General features: G+C 40.1%; 1 protein-coding gene across 2 annotated transcripts in view; it reads right to left on the minus strand.

The window, feature by feature from the left end:
• Positions 1-12,301, minus strand: part of GATB (glutamyl-tRNA amidotransferase subunit B) — a 44,569-nt gene that overhangs the window by 4,757 nt on the left and 27,511 nt on the right. For both annotated transcript variants that reach the window (XM_067297816.1, XM_067297815.1), the window contains exons 9-11: positions 10,967-11,156; positions 4,584-4,717; positions 4,083-4,161 (exon numbers count right to left, since the gene is read on the minus strand). In XM_067297816.1, the coding sequence (XP_067153917.1) occupies positions 4,083-4,161; positions 4,584-4,717; positions 10,967-11,156 (403 nt within the window). The remainder of the gene's footprint in view (positions 1-4,082; positions 4,162-4,583; positions 4,718-10,966; positions 11,157-12,301) is intronic.

The raw sequence follows: 12,301 nt of genomic DNA on the forward strand, positions 1-12,301 counted from the left end.
AAGCCCTTCCTTTTAGTACAGTACTTGAAAATCATCACACCAGAACTACCTGAAATACCCTAGAAACAAATACATCCAAAAGAGATTCAACCTGTCTGCTGCTGCTTGCCTTTCTTCTGTCCCACTCCATCGCCTGACTGCACAGCCAGCCCCCAGCCACTCCCTCCCCAAGGGACCAGGCAGGAGCTCTCTGTCCTCGAGGCCTCCTGAGGCACTGGGGCGACACAGCAGCCCTCAGAAGGAGCTGCCTCCTCTTTGCACAACACAGCCCACAGCAAAACACCCTGGAGCGCCTGAAGCACTGCACAAATCAGAGACTGGCCAACAAACAAGTCATATCGCTTTCAGGGAAAAAGGCAGAAGTCATTTTTAGGACTGGTAAGTATTCAGGCAGGATGCTGTGGGAGGGGAAACTGCAACAAACAAAAGCTAAGCAGCCAGCCATGGCAGAGTTACTCAGCAGCACCTCATACATCAGGCTGACTTAGATCAGGGGCAGGACAGCTTGACAATCAGAGATCCAGCTCAGAGTCCCTGCTCCTCCTATGCCAAACGTCTCCTGGCAGAGAGAAATGCTTGCCCATTAGAAACCTTGAAGGTACCAGATTTTCCCTGCGACATCTGCATCACGGGTGCTTTTCAATCTGGTAACAAACATATCCACTAGCTAGTAGAGCAACAATGTTATCAAGGACTGTGCTTGTTTACAGGTATGTAGGAAAGCAGAAAGAGATGTGGCCAAGTCCTGTCAAAGATGTGCTTTTAAAAATGTGTTTCTCTACTTGGCAGGGAGTACAAATCTAAAGAAAGCAGTTTAAAAAATGATTTCAACTCATTTACACAAACTGCCTGCACCAGAATAGTGGGATCAAATTCTGAAGTCTCCAGAGCCAAAAGGAGAATCTCAAGCCTCATTTCCATCACTGAAATCTCAATAGTTGCTACTATTGATTCTTGCCTGAGCGTGATTAGATTTTAATGATGTTCTGCTGTCTCAACCTACGCAGGCATAGCAGCAAACCATTCACTGGTCAAGATGAATTAATCAGGACTTAACGTCTGGCTGCCACAGGCATCATATCAAACATTTTGCAACTGGTGAACATGCCAGCTAACTGCTGTGCCTGAGAACGGCTCCAACTGGAAACTCTATCTACAGTGGTTTGCTGCCAAAGGTGGGAGGGAAGCAGCAGGCACTACCGCTTGAGCCAGGCCTGTGGGCATCTCTCCCTTCCAGTGATGGAAAGCCTTGATGTCTGGCAGTTGTCCCTCAGCCTCTGACAAAAGCAAGTGGCAGGCCGGGTCCAGCGCTCCAGATGGTACAGCCATAATTGTCAAAGCAGATGGTTCTGTTTAGGTTTGTGTACTGTACTTATCTCCTTGGTATCTGCTTGTACGTAGGGGGGCCAAATGGGTCTCTCAAAGCATTCCTATGTGGATGACCTACACAACTGCATAAACAAACTCGACTTGGGGTCTGGTCTCTTCCGCACCCTGCACTAGCTCCCTGATGAGCGCGTGACAAGGGTTTCCACGCTGGGTTGCTCAAGCGTGGCTGTCAGCAGAAGGGGTAAGTTTCTGCTTCCCTAGACCAGAAACCACCCTCCTCCTACAATGCCATACCTCAAAAGCAGGGCCCTTACGCCATGGATGTAGTCACTGCCCACCCTGCAAATGAGGACTGAGATCCCATCTGAGGCATACGGCCCTGTCAACCCAGGCTCAGCCCTATTCTCGCACCCTGGTCAGTAGCACCAGGAGGCCCCAAACAGGCAGACTTCCAAACGGGGCCTCTTGGAGCGGGGGCACAGCACGTGTCTGTGCAGCCTGCCCGGATCCGGGACACGCTCACCCCACAGCCTCGCACACAGGCAGAGCTGGGAGCTGCTCCACTTTGCACAGCCATGTCAGTCTGAAACCACTTTGGAAACCTCTGGAGTAGGATGCTGTATTTGATGGCAAGTTGGACGGGAGCTCTGTAATTACCTAAGTGGTAATTATGTAAGCACACAGTGCCCTCTCCTTGGCATATACACACTACTATACAATGTTCTGTGCTTATAATCAGCACTCACAGCTTTCATCTATCTGGTTTTAATGCCTTATTCAGCAGAGACTGAACACAAACCTGTTAAAAAATTTAAACTGTTAACAGCTTCCTGCAGTGACTATGTATGCGCATGCATGTCTGTGAGCTCACCCAATCAAACCCTTCCATCATTTCTTGTTGGATCTGTCTCTACCACTGCAGTTCATTCTCCTCCACCCCAAGTGCTGCAATTCATCTGCTGTCGTGTATATATAGCCCCTTCTGCCCTCAGGCCATCCAGTATCCGTGCCTGCTGCTGAGAACTGTTATAAACATTTGTTATTCTTCTGACATCTAGGCAACCAAAATACTTTTCTAAATGTGGCAAGGTTCCTGCAGTTTGATAGCATCACTCAGTGATGGCAACCACTACTGTTATTACTCTGTGTCCAATTTCAGAACATAAAGAACATGCACATTACAAGGAGTCAGTAATTAAACAAGAGATGCCTCTCTGAAATTCCTGATGTTTCATAACCTCTCAGAAGTGCTGGCATACAAATGTATTACAAGGCAAAAATCTCCTTTAAAAGAGCATTAATACCCTGTCTCTACCTCCACAAGGAAGCTGAGAGTTAAGAATGGAGTTATGAAGTTTCTCTCTCAAATGCAGACACCAAACTGATGGGTGCTCCATAACCTGCAGGCACAAAATTGCTGTGCATCCCAATGCACTTGCTATTAATATTTTATGTCCTTTCTGAAGCTTTTACATTTCTAATCCAAAATTTCCAAACGCATATGCCCGAAGTTAGACATTTAAATCCATATTTATGGTGCCTGTAACAAGCAGCTGGCTATTCAGAGAAGCAAAGCAATCACAAGACCAACTTAATTAAGAACCACGAGCACCTCCAAAAAAAAAAAAAGAAAATCAGGAAGTTTAAGTGCAAGTGCCTCCAAGTAAGGTGAACAGCCACATTTACAATTCTTACACCTGGTTTATAATCATGCAAAAAGTGAACTGACCCCAGTGCTATTCCAAAGCTGTACTTGGACTGAATCAATATGTGCATATGTGCTAGAGAGGTGGACCTGCCCTCTATACTTCAGAGTGTTAAAAGCTTGAAACCACACAAGGTAAGTTAAATATCTTCATTAACAATTTCACTGATGACCACCTGAGATGCAACAGTCATCTAATGTACTTATCTAAATGATATTAATTAATCTGAAAGGACAGTGCATTCCGCATAAAATGAGCCTGCAAGAATTTGAATGACAGATTATTCCCTATCACAAAAAAACTCAAAATAGTGTCTATATACACAGAGCACTCACCTCACTTATCATAAGCAGCTCACAATTTCATACACAAATGTGTCTCATGATGATTTTTCAGACTGTCCCTAAGCAAGATGATATTTTAAAAGGGGGCAAAATTGGCTTTACCCACAATACTTGCTTAAGAGGTCAAAGATAGCAGTTGCTCAAAGGAGCCAGAAGAAAATCAAAGAAAGGTCAGACGGCTCCATTTTTGACTCAAGCGGTATGCCAAAGCAGACCTCTTTTTGTGAGTATGCCCAGGGGAACTATATCCTTTTCCATATGCTAACATTGGGGAATGTAACACCTAGTATGCCACAGTATCTAGTAGCTGAAACTCTCAGTCTAACTGCAAATCATGGATTAATTCCTACTGACCTCTCACTCAGGACTCTCTTAACTACCAACCTGAGATCTAGTGTCCAGCCTGTTTGGAAGCAGGATTTGTTTAACTGACTTCAGTTCTCATTGCTTAAATCTAGTATTTGGTTTATGACCCCTTTTAACGCTGAATATACAGATATATCTGTAAGACTATATGCGCATGAGGCATTATCATCTATTATACATATATAGTATAGATATAAAATTTATCCTTTATCAACATTCTAAATAATTTACTTTTTAAAGCAACCAATGTACTGGTCCATGCTGTTTAAAAAATTGCTACATAAATAGAGTAAGCAGCCACACATTCAAAGCACAGTTAAATCGAAAAGGTACTTACTTGTTTGGCTGCTGATGAAGAAATTTCTCTTCTTTCTAGAAGGTTCAGAAGGTCAGCCAGGAGAAAAGAACTGACTGGGCTACAGAAGAAGGGGTAAAAGTTACCTCAGAACATAAAGGATAAATAATATATCCAGGCTACTGTTGTTTGCCTAAAGCTCACACTGTTTAGCATGACAAGCTAGTATCCTTCCTCATGATACACTATATTCAACTTCTAAAGTCTGTTTTTGATTGCCTGATTATTTCTTACCATTGTCATATTTCAAAGAAGGAAAGCCACTGATTACTACTCTTAAGTAAATGGTCCTCTCCTCTGGAAGGCATTTGGTTAACTTCATTCATCACAACACTGTCAAGGCCTAAATAGTTTTCCCTGGAGTAACAAACTTCACAGATAATAATTAAAGCAAAGTGAGCAAAGGAGTGACAAGATACTATTCATGATATGTGAGAAAAGGAACAGTTTTGCTTTACCATTGTGGTAATCAGAAAGCCTTACCTGTCCTTCACTGTAAGGGCATGCTGCTTTAAGTAACTGAGCAGGTCATTTAGAATCCAGCCGATCACTTTCTTTGGCTTCATCTGCGTCTGTTTTATCACATTTTCAAAGTATTCTGCTAATCCGTCTTCATTCTGTTTAAGAAAAGTTAAATGCATCAAAGATAGTGAAGTAAAAGCATGATTACTTTCATTACACATTATATTCAGAGTATAAATACACAGTGCTAAAGTAAACTTGATTTGAGGAATTCATTGCAAAGTCACAAAGACTTTGGGGTAATTTTATTAAGGTAACTGCAAGGAAACCATTATGTCTAGAACACATTCGTACAGCTTATCTGTCAGCCTGTCTCCGTGTTTTAAGGCAACTTCCAGGAAAGGAACAATCTTTTTTTCTCTTAACTCCTCCCTAAAATTAGCATCTGGGGAGAAGCTGCCCCATCTTCTCTTGTATTTTAGAAAATACATATAATGCTAGAAAGTATAATGCTCCCATCTAACAAGCTGTTATGCTATCTTTTATCAAGAAAAGATTTTTCCTGAAACTATCTACAGGTATTTCATTTTTGATCTTGCAATCACCTCTTTTTTTTGGATTGATGGAATAAGATTAGCTTAGAGTTCATTCTTGAATGATATGGAAAGTTCATACTGTAAGAAGTGGGGTTTTATTTTTCTACTTTTTCCACAGAAACTGTGTGAGGTTTTCCACAGCACACTGAATGCTCAGAAGGTACGACAGTAGGGGATTCAATTTATAGCCTAAGTGAAATCTGGGATTGTTTTAAGAAGAACAGATACTGCACAGTCTGATGAATGCTGTACTGTTTGTTATCAAAGCAATGATGGATCTTTAACTGTAGCACACAACTCATGAGGTCTGCTGCAGGCTGAAGAGATATTAAACGACACTTCCTACCTTTTCAAGGAGGAATCCAAACCCAGTGCGCCACTGGGCTTCTGCATTCAATGGCACAAATGCACAGGAGGGCAAGCCGTTCTCCAGAGTTGTGAGAGGCAGTAGGTTAGAGTCAGCCAATGAATTATCTAAGTGTACTGTCATCACAGCGAAAACATTTTCCAAGCACATACTGATTACAGCCAGATCACTGTGACCACTTCTGAGCAAACAGAATGCAGGTACACGCCAAACCAAAGCCTGACTTTTCCACTCAAATACACCCGTCAAAACAGTCTCATTTGCCCTTGTCTTTAAAGTCAATCTGTCACTGTAAAATACAGAATCTCAGACTTTTCTCCTCAAAACTTTCACACACAAAGTTCCAACAGCTCTAGATACCACGTTTTCTTCTTTCATTGGTAATGATGTATGGCTTTTGAGAAGACTGCAGACTACTTCTGCTCTCCATTAAAACTGTAAAATAAAACAAAGTGTGCTGAGATTAAAGGGTTGATGTGCTGTAAAACTGGTGAGACAACACTCAGGCCCTTCACCTTTACCTTGAGACCATGAGCAAAGAATCTAAGTTCTTAGCCTAGGTTAGCCACTGAGGTCCTCTGTGAACCCAGGTAATTCCAGTAACTCCCCCTACTTATGTACGTAATACACATACACATACTTCCCTTCCTTTCCAGTGTTCTTTCAAATTTAATTAGCAGTAACTTAATAACCAAATAATATAAAATCTAAATATATTAGAAGAACAAAATTGACTTTAAAACAGCAAAGGAGTGATGTGGTTATCACAGTACACTGAACTTGATTAACAATTGTGTGTGTGTTAAGTGGAATTATTCAAATGATAAATTACTAAATATTGTACTTTTTCTAATTTACCTCAGGTTTCATTATTATAAACAAACAGACTATTAAAACAGTGGGTTCACTTCCATAAAAATACCTGTCCAGTTCAGTTAGGAAAAGAAGTGAACAACTGCTACTGCTGGTTCTTTTTATTTGTTCTTTTTACAAGTGCTGCAGAGGGTTTTTACAAACACTACACAGAACAGGTCTAGCTACAACATAATGCACACAAAGCCAATGTCTGCAATTGCCACATGTCTGAATGCAGACTACATAGCTCAGATGCAGCACGTCCAACACTTTTACCATGTGTATGCTAGGGAGCTTATCTCTAGCAGCGAGCACATTCAGATTGCTGGATAGCAGCAGCCTGGCTGCAGTTACAGCTCTGACCCTGCTGCCAGACCTTTGAAAATCAAGGACAAACATACTCAGTCCTCATATTTTAATCAGATGATTTCCAGGGTGCAAGAGGACATAAGGCCAGGAACTCTCAATTAGAGGGTAGACTTACATATGCTAGCAGACACTGAACCCCATACTTGCTACTTCTGCACGTGAAAATGGACATATTTCCCCCAAATCCTTTGTTTTTTTATAAGTGACTGTCACTTTCTGTAGCCAAAGAGTAGGAAAACCCAGCAATGCTAGACTGAAATGAATAAGGCAGAATGTCAAAACATCAGAATGAGTGACAGAAAAGAAACATTTTCCTTATTTTCTTGTCATATAAAAAATTGCAGGAATAACTTGATTATCTTCAATCTCTAGATACTCTGTACTGCTTTAAGTTGACTTTAATCCGCTGTGCATTTTGGTCAACTTTTCTCAGGCCAAATTCACTAAAAGTACCAAATTAATTTCAATGACTCTCACTCAAAAGAGAAAGGACCTTGTTAAGCTTAGGGAAAAATAACCAGGGGGCAGCTCTACCTCTACCATCCCTCATTTAAAAAAAAAAATCATCAAAATCTTAGCTTACATCCTTCCCTACTAATCTAAGCATCACCAGTTTCCTGCGTTCTGTCCACACTAGGTATTTCTGCTTCTGTATTTCTACATCATAGGTTATGAAGAGTTAACACACACACACGCAAACCTGTCCCTTGTGACAGATCTGAGCTGAAAACCACTGCAAGCCATAACATTCTGGTTTACAGGAACGTTAACTGACTGCCTCACTTAATTCTGAATAACATATTTTAATCTTCATAGAAGGGAAAACAGAATTCTGGAATTACAGCACTGTGTTTGTGATGGAGGGCCACTTGGTGCTCTCATTGCACGCCAAATACATTGCAACTTGCTCATTAGAATCTCATTGGCATGAAATCTGGCATACAATATGTCAACCAGATGCAAATTTCTTTCTTAAACATGGTTTAAAATGATCATTTAATAGTACTGAGATGTCAAAAAAGTAGTGGCTGAGTGATTTCAGATGTTTTTTTAACCATTTTAAAACAATACACTATTTTAGAACATACCATGGATGTCATCTTTAGAGACATTTGGTCTGTAATGCAAACCTGTGCTTTTAAAGACCAATGATGCTTCCCAAAAGACTGAAGATGAAAGCTCTATCATTGTTCACAAATAAAATCTCATTTTCTGCTTTCTTCTTCCCATTTTCACCATCACAGTTCCCACAACAACTGATTCTGAGGTAACAACTGCAGCAAAAATGTGCCAGATTGTCAGGGAAAAAAACAGAATATTTAGCCTATTAAAGCAGACAAGCAGAGCAGTCAATGAAAGACAGTTCTAATTTTTTCATGTAGCTTCTTATGAAATGATTTAGGTTGCAAAAATAAGCATAAATTCACCTGCATACCAATGTATGTGTGAATGGCATGCCATAAACAAAATGGTCAAAGACTTCTTTTACAGCATCCCTCTTCCGAGTGTTCAAAGGGCTCACAAATGTAATTGTTCCACCAAAAAAATAAGCCAGAGCTCAAGTGCAACTGCCACTGTTATCAAAGTAAGCACACATATAGTAAATGTGCAGGAAGAAGACCTGAAATTCAGACAAGAAAGCAAGTGATGAGTCCAGTCTTTTCTAATGCTGTATTTTGACAACTGATCTATTTTTTGGCTGAGCCTCTTTGGACTTCAACATGCTTTTTGAAAACAAAATGTCACATTAATGTCTACGTCAACAAATTTTTGGGTTTGTCTCAATAGGACGTAAGACAAAATACTACACCACCATACCTAGCAAAGTTCTCAGAGATCCTTCTTGACTGAAGAACAGTATTTGACAGCCTAACAATTTACACAGCAAAGTAGAAATTGCATGCATAAATCAAGTCCCCCAAAACTATGGAGTCCACCTGGCTCAAAGAATGGTATCTCTATGAGTAAGTAGGATTTTGCAAGAAGAAAATCATAATCTTCATTTATTATTGCAATTTATGTAAAACTATCAAAAATCTAGCTGTTTACACTTAAGAAATCTGAGATATAAAGATATTCACAGTTAAAGCTCTCCTTCCATTTCAGCTCATCTTGTAATTAGGCAAAGCAGAAGTCTCATGGCTGTCATTCTCAATATTGCAGTACATACAGGCAGTTATTGTATACATTTGGCATAATGAAGCAAGCTAGGAAACTAACTTGCATTTTGAAGTATGGCATTGTTTCAATGTAACTTTGGTGCATAATCTTTTCTTTAACAAGTTGGCACAGAATAGAGATTTTGCATTTTAGAGAGATTCCTCTACCACTGCCATTTATTTAATGAGCACTCCTGGGCACCCTAACCTGAAAGAGTGCTCATTAGATTTGTGCATCTGGCCCTATCAGCAATCTTCTGTAACTTCTGAGGTAAGCTTAACACAGCAATGGACGTACCATTTTCAGATGAATTAAGGTTAACTAGTCTCCCAGTGAACAGGCAAGCAACTTTTATGGAGAGTATACATGCTGACATCCTAATGCACCATAACAGAAGACCCACAACGAAGAACTAGTTCATCTCATGCATTCAAATAAATGCAGTATCTTATTACAAGCTGTATCCCAAATTTCTGCTTGGAGCCTGCTCATTATCTTACATGTTACAAAAAGGAAGAAATTAAAGAGAGAAGAAGAAAAGGCAGTAAAAGAATTCAGAGAAGAGCTGGAAAGAAAGGGGAGTTGCTGAGGCAAATATATGGGGCTAGTTGCTAGAGAGGGCAGAAAATGCACAGTGGAAGCCATTGATACAAGACTGAGACAGGGCAAGAAGTAGGTTGATGTCAAGTGAAAGGAGGTGGGGAGAAGAAGAAAAAAAGGTCAAAGAAAGGGGTGCTGGATCTATCTGCTCTTCTGAGCTTTTTTATTTTTATATGTAAGAAATTTGTTGATGTGAAGAAAATGCATGCATGGAGAGGGCTGCTAAATCACTTTTTGCAATTTTCATAATGAAATAAAAGGTAAAATACTGCTGTCTACTTGACACCTCTCAGTGCTATCACTGCAGCCTCATGACTGATGAGGCTTATAACACATCTGCCCAACAAACAGTAAAAGATCTGCAACTCCCTAAAACGGCACAACACCACAAAAGCAGTTTTCCTAACAGCTTTCTTCAGAAAAAGAATCACTTTTTTCTGTAGAACCACCTTCTGCAGAAGTGTATTAAAATACAGACATACAAAGGAGGGATATTAGGTAGCTAAGTCAGATGCACTACTCTCCCTGCATTTATAGTCAAAGGAAAGAAACTCCTCCAGGGGACAACTTAAAGTACTTAAGGTTCTGCTCTGAATCTTATGCTGAAGAAGTCTTTCTTTTTCTGTCTCCACTGATCACAGAGGTAACCAAAGGAGGACACTGCCCCAGGTTAGCTGGCTAGGTGAAGTGTTTAACAACAGGTGGATACACTAATGCCCACACAGAGTTATCACTGGCAGAGATACTGCAGTTAGTATTTAAGAGGCTGAAAGTTCTTTTGAATAATTTTGGAAGTTATGAGATTTTGCTGCCATTTCCTCATTTACATCACATTTGTTACATCCTTTCCTTTCCCATGCCCTCTTCTGAACCTATCCCCTGTAAACTGCATTTTGAGGTCAAAGTTGATGTTTTACAGCCATTTTGTGTTTTTATATTTGACTAAGTCTGGGTGTTTCAGAATAATGTAGAAACCAGATTGTTTGGGGCACATGAAGCTGAAAGATTTAAACTACAGGTTTTCCTTCTGCAGTCAGGAAAAGATGTCTATCAATTTGTTATATACTGACAACGGGCCCAGCCTTGTACCCAACCCAAAGACAAGAAGAGCCTGTGCTTGCAGACAAGGATTTGTCAGCAGGAAGTTGTACATTTGCTGCAGTCAGTTACTGCTTTGTCCATGTGCAGACAGGCAAGATCAATATTAAGTAACAGTTACTTGCCTGCACTTTGCTTAGGAAATGCTTCTTCTAGGCACACAGTGTAGTTTCTTTTTTTCCCCACCATTCTATGTATATGGCTCCAAGGTACAAAGTAGGCAATGTGGTAGACATATTTCCAACTAAAAAAATCCATGAGTGCTGACAGCTGGTTAATATGACATTTGTGAATGTTTTCAAAAACAGTGAAACTTTGAAGTTTCTTGGTTTATTTTAGCACTTGATCAATAGACCTACCAATAAGGTGAAGCTGTGTTCAGGAAGAATCCCATACAGTTCAACAAGCTTTGCTCTCTTCACACTGGGGAGGTCAGGAAGTCTCTCTCGAATCCAATCAATATTTACCACTTGCTGATGGTTCATATTAACTGGCAAAGATTTAGCATCATACAGAATCAATGGAGGAAGGTTTGGCTCTGGCATGAACCTAGTGAAAATGAAGAAAAACTCCTTTATAATTACTTTTAGTCAGAAGCTCAAAACCAAGGAATAAATCTGCTGCAAAGCTCCTTTTTTCTTTATCTGCCACTGATTGTTAAAGAGCCAATAACAGAAAACGTGCAATTAAAACAACAATGCACCCAAATTAATAATAATAAAAAAAGATGTGGAAACAATCTATTTCTTTTGACATGGAGCATGAATTGTGGATCTGGACAGCAAGGGGAGTAGACTGGCAGGAAGAAACTAAGATCGGCAGCCAACTGCCAGGAGTGATCCGTGCAGGTTGCAATCTTTCCATCCTAACCTCACAAATCTTGATAAAACCTCATGCTGTGCTAAAAGCAAAGTTACTGTGCTTAGCAGGGTGCCATCACAGAACAAAAGGCTCCCTTAAAGAGAAGGCCAATTCAAACTACTCAAATAGCTTTGCAATTGAAGCAGAAACCTCACTCTTACATGATCAAATAAGGGTTTCATAAATATCAGAATAAAGGATATTTGGGCACACTCTATGCTTACTGTAGTAACTTTTATTTCAAATCTTCCTAAATAGGAATTTTAAGTTAAATGTATAATGTGCAGCAGTAAGTTACAAAAAATCAGAAAAACAGTTTAATACTGATTATCATAATCTTTCAGGTCTTCATTTGAAATATCTCAGACTCACCAGTCTTGCCTAAGTTCTTCTGAATTTTGTTTTTTTTAAACATTTGCTCAAATTAATCTTGTTAAATAAATGTCAGGCCTGCCACTATCACATTAAGGAATTCTTAAAATGGCCACTGCCTTTTCTGCTACATTTCTACAAATGCTAATTTGAAAAGCAGATTTAAAGTCTGTGAGTTCTTTCCAAAATCCTTGCTCTGCTCTGATCAGATCAGTGGTAGAATATACATTGGTTTACCAGGAACACAGATATGGCAAAGTTAAGAGGCTCTAAAAGTTCCTCCTGCAGAGCTACTGTTCTCTAGCTAGGAAATGAATTCTGGTGGAGAGTGGGGAGCAACAGGAAGACTGTCTCTGAGATGCAAGACCAGGGAACCACTGTCTGGATCAGTGCTAAGATGGCCCCGACTAGGGAAGAAGGCAGGCATGCCCAGAGCAGGAGAAGGGGAGCCTGGAGAAGAG

Source organism: Apteryx mantelli, chromosome 5 (assembly GCF_036417845.1).
Source record: "Apteryx mantelli isolate bAptMan1 chromosome 5, bAptMan1.hap1, whole genome shotgun sequence".
Classification (NCBI taxonomy): domain Eukaryota; kingdom Metazoa; phylum Chordata; class Aves; order Apterygiformes; family Apterygidae; genus Apteryx; species Apteryx mantelli.